We start from the raw sequence: 14,964 nt of genomic DNA on the forward strand, positions 1-14,964 counted from the left end.
AGCCAGATGCAAATTGTTTCTTGTAACTAGTTTTGTTCACAGTGTGACCCCCGATACTAGTTTTGTTTTGTTTTGTTTTGTTTCCAGGCCTCAGGTCTGTGTGCCGTGGCCATGAGCAAGATGCAGCCTGACGACTTCTCCTCGCACAGCAAAGTGACTTCAGCGGATGATGCTTTTCTTCACAGTGGAGAAAAAGAGGACGCTGCTTCTGCAGGTGTGTCTGGTCTGGAGAGGGGCTCAGAAGCGGAGAACCAGAAGGAGATTCAAAGCCAGGAGAATGTGGAGAGTGGCGCCTCCGACAAGTCAGGTTAGCTGTTTTCAAACTTGTGTGCAGAAGGAGCAGTTGATGGAGAACCAATGTATGTTTGCAGTGGAGGAAATGTGCGTCGGACAGCAGTTACCTCCATCCCAACATTTCTTCTTTCTCCAAAAGAAATGATTGTGGGGGGGAGAAACCAACTGCCGTCATAAATCTTGAATTTCTTTCCTTCTTTTCTCTCTTCAGCGGCCAAGCAAGAGTGCGGCCGGAAGCAGAGGAAGAGGGGCCGTCGAGCGGACAGCGAGCAAGATGCAGAGAAGAGCCAAAAGAAGAAGAAGCAGATCCAACGCCCCAACTACTTTGTCTCCATCCCCATCACCAACATGCAGGTGGGTGCGCTTTTAAACGCTTCGCTTACCCGCATTCCTGATGACGTCGCACATGCCTCGTTTTCCGGCGCCCGTCGTAAATCTTTGTTGATCATCTGACCAAGGCAGAGTGATTCCACTTTGACAGCTTGCACGCATGCATCCGGCTTTGGCCTCGCCTTGCTCCTTTCGAGTGCCTCGTTGTTGGCTGGAAGTGGCCGCCACCTGAAGATTTCAGATTTTCCATTTTAAAAAAAAAAGATGCTTGATGAAGTAACATCCCTTTTCCAGCTGCTACAAGTTGTATTTGATTTGCTGGGTCTCGATTCAGAAGGGCCCCATTCGATTGGATTTATGATTCACATTGATTTTGGATTCAGTAAAGGAGTTCTTTCTCAATGAATTCTTTTCCTTCTGCCACCAGGATGCATCCCGCCACCTTGTGGTCACTTCCGTGAGTCGCACACAAACCGGGTTGTGAGATGTGCCGCTGTTGTGTGTGTGACGCAGATCAGTTCGGCGGTGACGGAGGTCCAAGAGGCGGTGCTGGAGCGCCAGCCCGGCTTGGCCAAAGCCATGATCCCCGTCGCCACGCTCCACGTCACGCTGCTCGTCACACATCTGGCCGACCAGGAGCAAGTCGACCTGTAAGTGGAACTTGTTGTTGCTCTTGGCTCCTTTCCGTGGTCACCAGTCAAAGAGGCGATTGATGTCTTTTTGTCAACACGCAATGTTTCAATTAGCGATTGAATTAAATTCATTCTGCTGCCACCTACTGGCTGCTTTTGTAAGCACCATTATTTCACCGTTCTCTGCAGTTGAGAGGCTGCATCAAAGCCTTGTGTATGTTTGAGCATAAAAAAAAAAAAACATTTTTGGGACCATGTCAACATTTAAAATAGCAAACCAGTTCATTAGATAACATTTCATTTAATTTTGAAGTGTATTCCCCCCCTTGGTCAGGTAAACCTGACACACATTTCAAATCTACCCCAGAGGACGTTTACACTATAATTATAGTAAATGGTCGTTTTTGTAAATGTAATGTAGTTTCATTAATCTTCATTTTTATTTTCGCTTTGTTAACAAAAATGTTTTTGAATTTCTGTTTGAGTTATTGAGTTAGTTTGAGTTTTTTTCAAATAACCTTGTGGCGTGCGTGTTTGCCCACATTGAAGGCAAGATCGAAAGAAAGTGATTGTGCTCATCTGTTGACGATAAAGCAAGAGAAACTTTCACAGGGTAAATGCACACAAAAAAAAAAGCATGCCTGGATAATAAATCTTGTGTTTTCATACCTTCTTGATGGGATAAAATGCGTGTTATGCGCCGCTTAATCTGCAGCCAGCAGAAGATGAGTAATCACAACATTCTGTCATGATGTAACACGAGAGGGATGCAGAGCGAGGATTAGCGTTTGCGCGTTTGCCGTCAGGGCGGCGGCGGCGCTGGCCCAGGTGGAGCCGTCATTGGACGAGCTGCTGGGCGGGGCCGAGCTGGTGCTGCCCTTCTCGGGCGTCGCTCACTTCCGAAACGACGTGGTGTTCGTCGCCCTGGACCCGGGACCGCACACGCGGGTGCTGCGCTGCCTGGCAGGTCAGTCACACACACGCACTGAACAATTAGTTGACATATCTTCCATATCTGTTTTTAAGAATTTAAAGACGTATTTATGAAATGTGTGTTGACTTACGTGACTACTTTTTTCGGGTGTTTATATCCTATATTCCAAAGTCTTTGCCTGTTTTGTTTGTTTTATCTGTGTTGGGCTTTTGGCTCACGATATTAAGCTGGAATGATTTTTTTTTTTTAAATGATTTTTTAAGAGGATCCTCCTTCCTCCGTTGGGCCAAATCGTCCGAGCTGGCATGCCAAGTACTTAGGCCGACATCCTTTGGACATGCACCATGTCAAGTATGTGAGCTCACCCACAGACAGATTGAAAAGTTGCCAATACTTGATGACGCCGCGATCCGCCATTTTGACAGATAAGGTGGGAGAAATGAAGTGTCGTGTTAGAGCTGGCGTGACGTCACAGCCATGACGTGAACCACTTCAAAAACGATGATGCCGGTTGTCGTTATTCGGATCCTCAATCTGCTTTCAGCTTTCATGATTATTTGCAGTCTTCATGTTTGAAGACATGGAAACATTTTTCCCGATGTGTTGCTTGAATTGAACGATTGCGGCAATTGAGAGGAGGAGCTTTTCTTCTGGAAAGATGCAAGCGATGCCTACTCGGCGGTCGTGCGCGTGCGCTGCTGCATGTCCACATCCACCGTTGTTGTTTTTAGACACGGCGACGGGGGCAGCAATTTGAAGCTGCCGTCCTGCCGTCTGCCGCCTCCGTTGCCGTTATTGATTACCTTCTAACCTTTCGCTCCCCCGCGGGCCCTTGGCCCTTCTTCAAATATCCGCCTGTCTCTTTGTGCAAGGCTGCTTTTGCCTCGGTCGGACTTTGGCATCCTGTGACGCACGTCGTCCACGCCGCATCCTTATGCCAGCAAGGCTGATGTGTCGCACGCTTTGTAAACTGAGTACCGTACACGCAAGTGTGCGACAGGCGACTGATACATTTGAGTTGTCCTATATTTATTTTGAGGCTAAATAGGCGTGTGGGTGGCCATATGTTGTGTCGTTCCATTTCATGAATGAAGATTAGGACGGCCGAAATTATTGGTCGTCATTACTCACTGTTTAGATGCAGCTGTCGTAGCCTCTTTAATGTACTGAGCAGGCCAAGCAGCGAACAAACAACTCTTTAATGACAATTTGCATTTAACTGTTGTCCGCAACCACGTCAGAGCACAACAGCTCCAAACGTACTTAGCTTACCAAAACAAGTTCTGTGTTGCCTTCACGGCCCATCCAGACCGTGGGAAACGACCCATCCACAAGGATTGCTACAGAATGCTAGAGTTTTTTTTTTTTTTTTTATCAAATCGGAGATGTTATGTCATATAAGCAGGTAGAATTTTACTTTGTCTGCACTTTAGCATGTGAGTTTACTGACTGGAGTGACATTTAATATGTATACTGAATTCATTTATTTATAAATGCAGTGTTGACATGTCTTGTTTCATGCAACATGAAAAGTTGGATATGTTGAGTGGTAAATTGTAACTAATAGGAAAAACTAAGCTTCATTTGCCTTTATCTTAATAGATTTGACATTGTTCATTCGAATTAACTTTATGTTGGGTCAAAAAAATTCATTTCAAAGGACCTTGAAAAAGAAAATTTCATTTTTTGGGGGGGAAAAAATCGCAATTAGATTATTTTCCATAATCGTTCAGCCCTTGAACGAGGTTGAGGCTGCCTCTTCAAGAGTCCTTAAAAAAAACAAAAACAAATGTCAACGTTGAGGTGACGCGCAATTGTCGTGGTACGTTTTTAGAGTTGCTGTGCGGTGGTTTCAAGGAGCGAGGTCTCGTGGAAGACGACGCTCGTGGCTTCCAGCCTCATCTCACGATTATGAAGCTGTCCAGAGCTCCAAAGCTCCGATCGCAGGTACAGCACACCTCACACACACGCATGCACGCAGGCGGCGCAAGTCTGAAATATGTTGCCGTCGCTTTCCGTGTTGGAACACACTTAAGAAAAGATTCCTTGGCGTTCGCACAACAAATTGTCGCTCAGTCTCGGTTTGAGCCAACTGTCAAAGTGAGCCAGGAAACAAAATCAAATGAAACATTGTGTACTTAAAGAGTAGCATGCGCAACTAAACCACAAAAATGAACTGGCTTAATGCTAACATATCAAGTGAAAGATGAAACGAGCGCCGATGTGACGGCAACGAGCACGATTCAAAGGAACATTTTCCATCCTTTTTATGGTCAATTTGTTGTTTGTGAATGCTTTTTGGAAGTGCTGTCTCGCTCTCTTGCTTGTGCTTCCACCGTCCTTCCAAAATGGGAACTAAAAAGCAAGCGCCTGCTTCCTGCTGCAGCAAAATTTGGTACTACACGAGCGCCACTAAAACTCCACATGAGGACTTTCCTGCAGACTTTCAAACCCCATGAAAAAAAATGTCTCAAGGATATTTGTGATCCGATTCTTTCTTTCCTTGTCTTCTCCCTAAAGGGTATCAAGCGCGTGGACCCTTCCCTGTACGCCAACTACACCAGCAGGTAGGCGCGCTCGCCTTTAGTTCGGCTTGCACGTCGTGACAGCCGATAGAAAACGAACACTTTGGTCACAGCTGTGAGTGTCGTCTTGTAAACTTGTCAACACTTCATCGATGAACTCGTTCACTTTCCGTGCAGCAACAACCCCTTCGCTGCCAGCTCTTCTTACGGGATTTGGATTGATTTTGCTAGACACGCACAATATTGTGTTCTATTGTGATAAAAACATGGAACCTTTCAAAAGCAAAGATTCAAGTCTCTTCTTTCGTCAGGGAAAAAAAAAAAGTGATTTTTTTTTTTTTTTTTCTGTTTGCATTGAGCAGCAATTGCCACTAGAATATAGCTAAGTTTCATCATGATTCACAAATCTGCTTAGAATTGTGTGGAAATCAGCCCGTTTTCAACATGGCCCTGGTTGATCTCTTATACTCTGCTGCCACACGCTGGCCGTTTTTGTAATATCTACCATTGCTTCAACCATCCTCTGCAGTATAGAGGCTGCATCAAAGCCTTACGTATGCTCTCGCATTAAAAAAAAAAAAAAAAAAAAACGTGGGACACTTAAAACATTTCAAATAGAAAATATTTATCAATTTTTGGGAGCAAATGAGTTAGATGTAACCTATACCATTTTTGTAATTAGTACCATTGATTCACTTGTTCTCTGCAGTTGAGAACCATCTGTATGCTCTAGCATTAAAAAAAACAACATAAATTTGTCTTTGGAACACATTTAAAATAGAACGTATTTATATGTTTTTTGGAGCAAACGAGTTAACGAAATGTGCATTTTTTTTGGTCATGTTTCTGTGCATCTGTTGGCAATAACACCTCAGCTGCTAATAGCACTGCTTCCTTGCGTTTGACATCAGGATCAATGGAAAATGGTTCAACTCAAATCAGACTCAAAAGTGAATATTGGATTGGCGTGCAGGTTTTTTGGCGACCAGACGGTGGAGCGTTTGGATCTTTGCTCCATGCTGAAAAGGAAGCAGCAGGACGGCTACTACCACACGGAGACGTCGCTGCAACTCGGTCAGTAGGCCAACACACGCACGCACGCACGCATACGTATGGCAGGTGCACTGCAATATGCAGCCACCAGGGGGCTCTGTTAGATGGGGCGGGGCACGTTTGTATTCCACATGACACCCTTTCTGCACATGTGAAAGATCTTGTGGAGGATGAAGATGTCACTTTGCTCATTATTTGAAAAGCGACAGGGGCCGGAATCATCATTTGCTCTATTAGCAAGAAAAACAAACAAACAAACAAGCAAACATGTATTTATGTAGTTCCTATCCAGCGCGTGGCTGTGGATGGGGGGGGGTCTCGCGGGAACGGCCCGCCTGGCCATGCTAATGCTAGCTTAACATGCTAATGTTAAGTTAGCATGCTAATGCTAATGCTAGTTTAGTGTTACCTTAGCATTGTCATTTGATGACAATAAATATTATTTATTGTCATCAAATGAATGCATGAATTGAATTGCAATATTCTAATGCATGCTATGTTCCAAACATTTCATGTTTTGCGCTGATGTGAAAGCGCTTTGTTTGATCACTGTAGGGTGAGTCGTGCCTTTTAGTTTCTGAACAGTAATACAAGAAAAAGGGCCCGAATTCCTTCTCACAAGACTCCACAAACAAAAACAAAAAAAAGGCTTGCGATCTGGCTTGGCTTTTGTGCGCTTAATGATTGAAAGGCTTCATGATAAGCAAGCGTCACACCTCACTCGTACCTGCGCCCTGCAGTGACGCGTTGGGCACTTTGGACCCACGCGCACGTTTCGCCACGGATTGTTTATTCAATCACGTTGGGTGTTAACGGACGCTAACGTGTTGCATCACTCGATGAGACGTTTAAGCTCAGCAAATCGCATCCCCGCCTGTCGTGTGTGAGGGAAGGCGGAGACGCGCTTCTCCGGACTCAATCACCTTTCGCCTTGTTCACTCGTTTGTAATCCTCAATTCATCCCACGGAGGAAAGGCGTTAGCGTTAGCGTTAGCTCGGTGTGCCCTTCCTCCCTCTGGAGCACTCAAACAGCTTTGACTGATTGTCACTTTCCATCCGACAACATTGAGAAGCCGCTTATGTGTCGACGCGGAACTGAAAAGGTGTCAACAAATAATGGAGCTAATGATTAGCATCCACGTTGCAAATGTTGCACATGACGAGCTCATTTGCACTAGTTGAGTGAAACTCTTTTGTTTGCATGTTTTTTTTTTTTTTTTTTACTGCCACCTGGTGGCCGAGTGGCAAACATCGGAACGAGTCACAGCGAATGATTGGGCTCCACTGGGGGTCACATTTCAATTTCACATTTTTATCACCCAAAAAACCAAACAGCGGTAATATCGCAGAAGGTATGAAATGAAACACCCCAATAAACTCAGCTTTTGAAATGCATTTTTACCCTACAGTCAAATCTCGGTTTTCGAACGCTTCTGTTCTCAACCAAATCGGTTTTCAACCAGAAAATTTGAGAATTTTAAGTCTCAGAACTCATCCAAAAATTGGGCTGTCAACCAAAGTGAAAAAAACCGAGTGTACCTGAACGCAACTCAGTCGGGAGCCGAGCGAACTCGAATGACCAGCATGCTTCCTCCGTAGCACATCCGTGTTCAAAGGTCGTTTGGAGCACACCTGTTCGTTCGTTATTTATGCAAATCTTTTTTTTTTTTAGTTTTGCATCGTGTATTAGCGCCTCATCATGGGTCCAAAGAAAGCAAGTGCAAATGGTAAAGCTAGTGAAGAAAAGAGGAAAGTAGTACGCAGAACTATTAAATTTCAAAAAGAAATGTTTGCATATTTTTTTTTCATTTTAGATAGGATATCTAAAACTATTTCTACCCTTTTGTATTTATGGTAAACAGTATACAGTGCAGTTTATGGTGTAAAATAGTAAAAAATAAAAAATAAAACTTGGAAAAAGTTTCTTTTAGATTTGGAACGGATTAAAATTATTTGCATTAATTATAATGGGAAACATTGTTTTGGATTTTGAACAAATCACTTTTAGAACAGCTTTCTGGAATGGATTATGTTTGAAAAGTGACTTATGGTTCCTTCATATTGTATATGATATCGCATGCACACCAACAAAATCCTCTCAATAATACAAATTGAGCATTCAACAAACATGATTTAAGCTACAGTGAGGAGGGGGGGGGGGCGCCTGTCTCACCGCCTGTCTCACCTCACCGCCTTTCTGCTTTATTCCTCTCCAACCGCCCTTTTGCATGCTGTTAAATATGGAAGTGCCCCCAACACACACGCACATGCGAGCATGAAAACCGACGGTCATCTTGTCTTCCGACACGCGTCCACCAGCAGCCGTCTCCCTCCCTCCCTCCCTCCCTCCCTCCCTTCGATCCCTCCCCCCCTCTCTTGCTCCTCCTCCTCCTCGTCCTCGGCGCAAAGTGAAGCGAGAAGAGGCGAGCGCTTTAGCCACTCGTTCATTTTGGTCGTCCATGCAGCCTTCGTTCTTCTGACGGAGGCCATTTCTTTTTTTGAAATCCTTTTTCTTCTTGTGACAAGGAATTTATTCGGGGGGTGGGGAAGGTGGGCGGCACCAGTCTTGCGAACTGAAGAGCAGTCGACTGCACAACTGCCGCCCAAATCTGTTTTGCTTTTTGGGGGGGTAAGAAGAAGAGAGAGAGAGGGGGGGGGGGGCGGGGGGGTTCTGGCGGAGAGGCGTCATGGGTCAGCTGTGCTGCTTCCCTTTCTCACAAACGGAGGAGAAAATCAGTAAGTGTGTGTGCGCGCTCGGCGTTGCCGCGTGTCCGCGTTCCCTTTGCGGATGGCGACAATCAACGTTTGTTTTGTGTCTGCGCGTTGGGGGGCAATCGAATCGGCAGTTTGACGCCGGAGGTTGTCGGGATCGCGAGTGCGTTAAGCATGTGACCTGCTCGCACAATGGCCGACTTGTAAACGAGTGTTGTGTGTGCAAAGGGAACCTTTGAAGCCCGAAAGTCACAAGTCATGTCAGCAAGTCTTGTGAGAGTCAAACTCCGCAAGAGTTGATGTGTTTTTTTTTTTTTTTGCCGGTAGCAGTCCAGAATGTTGTCAGTGCCACGTGAGCCGACGTGCTCGTTGAAGCGGCGCTTCATCATCCGTTCGCGACAACGCTTGTCGGCGCAACATGCTAACGTGGACGGGAAGAGACGATCGCGAGCAAGACGGACGATCTCGTCTTCCCTTTCTCATCATTTGGATTGAGTCGAGCACCTGTTGAAGGTTTGGCCGCTCGATGGAATTTCACATTTGTTTGATGACATTCTCCATATCAGACAATGTTTCCTTGTCTTTTGTTTTGTTTTGCCAGTTTTACGGCAGACAAACAAAGTCTTGGTTGGGCGTCCCAAAGTGTGATCCGAACGTCTCGGCTGAATCTTGACGGTCACAACAGGCTGTAAAGAATACTTTTCTTCATACGTTTGTCTTTTGAAGCGCAAATCTTGACAGTGCTGGTGTTGGATCGGTCAGTGGTCACATGGGCCGGCCTGCTCCTTGTGTCGCTCATCAGCGTCAAATTGACGATGCGGGCTGTTACCTCGCCAAACATCGTTATTATTTATTGATTCTCCTGCAATGTGCTGGTTTTGGATTTCTGCGGATTTCACGAGGACTGTCGTCCAGGCTAGCGGGACCCGAATCCTGACTCGTGCTGGTCCTTTAAACCTCCATCAAAACTAGTCGCCCGCCATATTTGCTTTATTGTGCGCCATCAACGCAAACTTTGCCCCTGGCTCCAATCGGGAGTTTTACGGTTATTGTGCGGGTGCCCGAGGATGCGATGTCGCATGAGCGCTTGTGCTTCTTTTGGCCGTCGCTGCGCCTCCCTCGCAGCTGCGTGGCTCCAAACAGTGGAGCCGCTGTGGCCTACTTGCGAGAGGCGGACGGACGGACGGACGAAGGGGCAAAGCGAGAAGAGACGCTGGGAGGCGAGACTGGCGAGTGGGGGAGGGGCCGTCCACAAAAGAGGACAAACGCGTGCGCGTGTCCCTCGCAGGTTGCCAGCGCAGCAAGATGTTGCCCAACTGGACGGACGATTGTCTAAAAATAGCTCCTCAACAGCAGTGGGACATTGTGATTTCCTATGAAAGCCAAAGTGATCAATTGAGAAACATTGGCATCTCTTTCCTGGTTGTGAATAAATCAATGTCTTTTAATAGCATATCGATTTGTAATATGAAGCCAAGAAAATTGAAGCAAAAAGATGAACACAATGTGTGACCTCTAGAATGCAGAAATATGCGTACTAATATAAATATTCCATATTTAGTACATTGCACGAAATGTTAAGTTATGTTCAATTTGTGTAGTCACCAAAAATGATTGATCACAATTCAATATGGAATTCTCAAGTGACAATATACCAAAAAATGAGTATATACGTTCACTGCCAGCCCAGCAAAAATGTATCATTTGACGTATTTTTCCGTCAATGGCAGTGAATGAGCTAGTAGCATGCAAGCTAACATCGCCAACGGAATTAGAGGAATTCAAGAATTTTGTGCAAACTAGTACAAAAAGTGTTTCAAAACAAAGCGTATGTATTTGATATTCCACATCAAGTCACTTGAATTTAGTAGCAGATTGATTTGATGATGTCAAAATGTCCCTTTTGGATGAGGAGTAGCCGATTTTGAATATTTTGCAGGCTCTGAAAGGATCTTTTCATGCAGTTGTCTTGAGACGAGTGTCATCTGCAATTGAAAAAAAAAAAAGCAGCAGGTGTGTGCGGCTGTCGTTTTGTGGCACAAGCATGAATTGAGTGAGATGAATTTGGCCAGTAAAAATGTGACCGTTGACTCGACGGGCGTCTTCGTCATCAAGTTCATCTGTTGACGTTTCATTTCATTTCACAGGCTGGCAAAATGTTTATTTCAATGATCGGATTTCAAAGAATTGTATTTGTCCTCATATTTTTTTTCAACGGTTATCACAACATGATTAGAAATTCTGTTTGGTCCAAAAAGAACTTCTATAGTGTTTGTCTTCATATTTGAAATGCTTAAACATGTTCTTGTTTTGTTTGAATAATCGTGATTTCAGTTACTGCCAAAATAATGTCGATGATCATTTTTTTTTGCCCATAATCTGGCAGCCCGATTGTGAAGTGATGTTTGCGTTTGGAGCCGTTCAGGCCGAGACGCAAACCGTCCAAATATCGGCTTTGAAACGATATCGTGTCTCCTGGCAAAATGTCATTTCATGCGCTTTGTGACGCTTCCGACGACGTCTGCTCCCGTCGCCATGACGACCGACCGCAGGCCCCCAAAATGGATGCCCAGATTGATGCCGCCGGTTGCCAGGGTTACGCGGGGACTCGCTTGAGTCTTTCACGCCATCAAAGTTTTTGCCTTGTTTTGTTCCCTTGACCGATTGGCGCTCTCATCAAAACTTTATTGAGGCAAACAGGAAATAGGAGAGCGGACGATGTGGCTGGCGTCCGTTTCGTTTGGGGATGCTGCCGATTTTGTCGAATGGTTTGGCCGCTCGCCGCGTGACAAATGTCGCTTGTGTTGTTGCAGGTTTGAGCGGTCGGTCGCAAAGCGTCAAATGTGGATTGGTAAACGCAATCAAGCCATCGTTTTTGCATGACGACGACCTCAACTTGATTCAGATTTCCAAAATCGATTCCACTCCATTTACGATTCTCATTGATTTTGGATTCAGTCCCAAATTTGACTTTTATACGGAAGACGTTCCCACAAGTAGCAAACTTGTTTCTCTTCCTTGGCGCATTCGTCAGAATATCAACTTTTACATTGATTCCAATAGTTGCATTCATCATGTCTCATGTATGTTTTAGTGACCATAAATAATCATTGAAATCAATTACAGCCACAGCACTGTAGAAATAAAGTGGCAAAAAAAAAAATCACATTTACATTCTGTGGCAGATTTTATACTAAGGTTGTAATTCTAAATTGTCATTTTTAGAGTTACTTGGGGCGTGAAAACCAAATAAAAAGAGACGGTGTGGAGAGGATTTTTTTTTTTTGATTATTATTTTTTCCCAGAGTGCAGTAGTGAATTGTATCCGTCAATTTCTGTCCTCGCAAGCTTTCAAACGAGTGTCGACTTGAATAAATAGCAAACAGGGAAACGTGACATCCACTGATTAGTAAATAAGTCCAAACACATTTAGAAGAGACACACAGTCATAATCACATTTAGTTTTTTTGATGTCCAATTCTTACCGTCGTATCGATTCATGCTTTTCTGATTTGATATGAAAAGGGATATCGATTCGATATGGATATTTTCGACCCAGCCCGAGTGACTCTTGACTGAAATATCAAATTGCTTCTTATCTTTTCTAATGAAAGCAGACATGTTTTTTTTTTGCGAGGCAGTCAAGTCAGCTCACAATTTGTCGCCTTCTCCAAATGGCCTCAAATTCCCAAAGTTGCCAAATGGGAACATTTTTGCCATGTTGATCGCCGCCTTGCACGTTTCTTCAATGATTCGGAACACGCATCAGATCACTGCACCAATAATCACGTCATCATTTTAATGGCGTCGTCTTTTCTTTTCTTTTTGTTGTTTTGTTTCCAGGTCGCCGGCGCCGGTCCGAGCCCGACGAGGCGGAGCTGCTGAGGATCAGCAAGCGATTGGTGGAAGACGCCGTCAGCCGCGCCCTCAAGCAGTACAAGCAGGAAAGCCTCCAGAACGGGGGCGGGCCCAATGCCGGCCAGACGGACGGCGAAACGCCGGAGGCCGCCACGGACGACGGGAAGTGACGTCGCGCCGAGTTCATCTGGACGAGCGGTGAGCTGGCGGCAAAGACACTTTGCCAAGTTGGACTTGGGTGAGCTGGCTGGTTTTTTTCGGGCCCACGGAAGACGCAAGGCAGCCACAACCTTGTCTTGGCTAATATGCTAACGTGCTAATATTCTACTCTTAAGTCGCTTCCTGATTGTCAGACGGTGACGAGCTTTGAAAGCACAGCTTGTCCTTTTTCAACCCAACCGGAAATATCGAGAGAAATTAATGTGCATATTTTTGCGTGAGCAAGCAGTCGACCTTCCACACAATGCCAAAATCCCACCGACAGATGGATATTTTGGAATACTTTTGCCCCTCCCACATTTTTCCAAGACGTGAAAGTGCGAGCGACGAGACGGATCGTCTGGCGCTTTGCAGTCGTCGTCCCGTTTGTCCGATTCTTCCAAACCAGATTTGTTTGACTTGCAAGGCTGTCGTGCGATCGATTGCTGAAATATTCACATTGACCAGCAACAAGTAGTAAGGTTGGAATTTTGTGGGGAAAAAGTATCTCATTTATGTTTGCATTTTATATTTTTGAAAAGGATGGGAACAAAATTGGGTTATTCTGACCATTTTGTCCAGCATTTCAAATGATTGCTTAGTCGATGAGAAAAAAAAAAAAAAAAAAATCATTTTGGAACTTTAGCTGTGAAATCATCGAGTTTCTCATCTCCTCCTAACTACCAGCAATTGAAATTTGTCCTCTGCAGTGGACCTTTTTAAACCTGCCTTCCTTTTGTGCTCTATAGAGGACATAGCAAATGTGAAGGGGTGTGGCCTTGATTGCATCATAAAAGAAAATGGCTTCCCTCAGTTTTTAGGGAAGAGGAAAAGTGACACTTTTTATTGAACAAATTTCGGCTTGAAATGTTGCTAGTAAGGTTGTGAATTGCGAGGACCTGACAATTCGATTCTCATCACGATTCGATACCGATTAATCCCGATACGAATTTCTAAGTCAATTGTTGCGATTGTTTTTTTGTTTTTTTTACACAAATTTAGAAAATACTAATCAGTAAACTTGTACACTGTAAGATTTGTTTAAAAATCTCTTCTTTATCTGAAACTTTGTCAAGTCATCTTCCATGTTGGTTTGAAGCGTAAGTATTATGTTTTGTTGAATATTTTTCCACCAAAAATGAATGTTTAAAAATCAATTTGGCCTCCTATTGGATCAATTCGAGAATTGCGTGTTGTAATATCGCGATATATTGCCGAATCGATTTTTTTTTCTTTAACACTCCTAGTTGTTAGCATGTTTTCTATAAGACTCTTAAGAACACATTAAAGTATTGTTTGAATTATTTTAACTGTATTTGAGCCTAGCATTTAAGTTTTAAAGTGTCCTCTGTAGTGGACACATCATAGCTTAAAAATAAAAACTTTTTCTTTTTTTTTCAAAAATGTCTTTTGCAGTATTCCAGTTACTTCACAAAGATTGTGGAATATCAAAATAAACATGATTGGACGATATTTTTTTTTCCCTGGTAGGAGGATATTAAAAAAAAAAAAAAAAAAAAAGTTAGCATAGGACAAAAAGTCGACACCAATGATGGGGATGAGAATGACTTGTTAATGTGAGCAAGTCAACAGGAAGTTTTGTTTTTGTTTTTTTTCTTCTTAAATTGCTTCCAGGAAGATTTTCACTTGTTTGCTGAAGAACTTTGGTCACAATGTTTGTTTACTTTGATTTGGCTTCAACGTTGTGAATGTTGGGCCGTGGTGAGCACGTTTCAAGTTTGACAACTTGTCAACTGCTCCTGGGGAAAAAAAAAAATAAAAGTGGCAGGGGGGCAGTTTGAATGTCATGACCTTTTTGTCTTGTTAATGTGTCTTTGCAAAAATCCATTTGAATGGCTTTGTTTTTTGTTTAGTTTTTTTCCCGTCTCCTGAAGAGCAACGATGTCGTCGACTGCTGCTCGCCACAAAGCTGGACTCATTTTTGGACCCAAGACAGCATTTGTAGCCACGTGCATTTGAATTTTTCATGCGCCGCGCAAATGAACACTCGAGTCAGCGTCGTCTCGTCACCAGCGCCGTCAAATCCCCTTTAATGCACACGCCTTGTCCTCCTGACCCACATTCTTAAGTCTTCTCTGTCAAGTGATACAATTCTTTGTCTTGTTCCGTTATTCCAACAAGGGCGTCGAGCGTGTTTTGTGGTTGTGTCATGTGTGCACAATAAAAGGATGCGAGTTTCCAAGCAATCTCTTTTGTCCGACTTGATGCCACGATTCTACGAAAGGGAGACATTTTGATACATACTATGTTGGAGCCATATTACAGTGTTCTTTGAGGTCAAAAGTAAAATGTTCTTTTCATGGGATTAAAAGTTAGTTACTTTAAAATGCATCAATAAGTTTCTTTTCTTTTCTTTTTTACCCTCACTTTTATCATGTTTTTACAAACGCGCATATCGCGTACGTAT

General features: G+C 43.9%; 1 protein-coding gene across 7 annotated transcripts in view; it reads left to right on the forward strand.

Moving 5' to 3' along the window:
* LOC144009970 (A-kinase anchor protein 7-like) overlaps window positions 1-14,743 on the forward strand; it is a 17,125-nt gene extending 2,382 nt beyond the window's left edge. The window contains exons 2-11 of one of the 7 annotated variants that reach the window (XR_013281112.1): window positions 88-307; window positions 506-648; window positions 1,052-1,081; window positions 1,138-1,274; window positions 2,063-2,223; window positions 4,025-4,137; window positions 4,711-4,757; window positions 5,689-5,789; window positions 8,808-8,993; window positions 12,324-12,468. Coding sequence is in view for 5 of the 7 variants with exons in the window: in XM_077509978.1 (XP_077366104.1) it covers window positions 88-307; window positions 506-648; window positions 1,052-1,081; window positions 1,138-1,274; window positions 2,063-2,223; window positions 4,025-4,137; window positions 4,711-4,757; window positions 5,689-5,789; window positions 12,324-12,508 (1,137 nt within the window). In the remaining 2 variants the exon portion in view is untranslated. Of the gene's footprint in view, window positions 1-87; window positions 308-505; window positions 649-1,051; window positions 1,275-2,062; window positions 2,224-4,024; window positions 4,138-4,710; window positions 4,758-5,688; window positions 5,790-8,807; window positions 8,994-9,081; window positions 12,302-12,323 lie in introns of those variants that run through there. The other 6 variants (XR_013281113.1, XM_077509981.1, XM_077509978.1 and 3 more) reach the window with 6 other exon arrangements.
* Window positions 14,744-14,964: the final 221 nt, after the last annotated feature.

Source organism: Festucalex cinctus, chromosome 21, assembly GCF_051991245.1.
Source record: "Festucalex cinctus isolate MCC-2025b chromosome 21, RoL_Fcin_1.0, whole genome shotgun sequence".
NCBI lineage: Eukaryota > Metazoa > Chordata > Actinopteri > Syngnathiformes > Syngnathidae > Festucalex > Festucalex cinctus.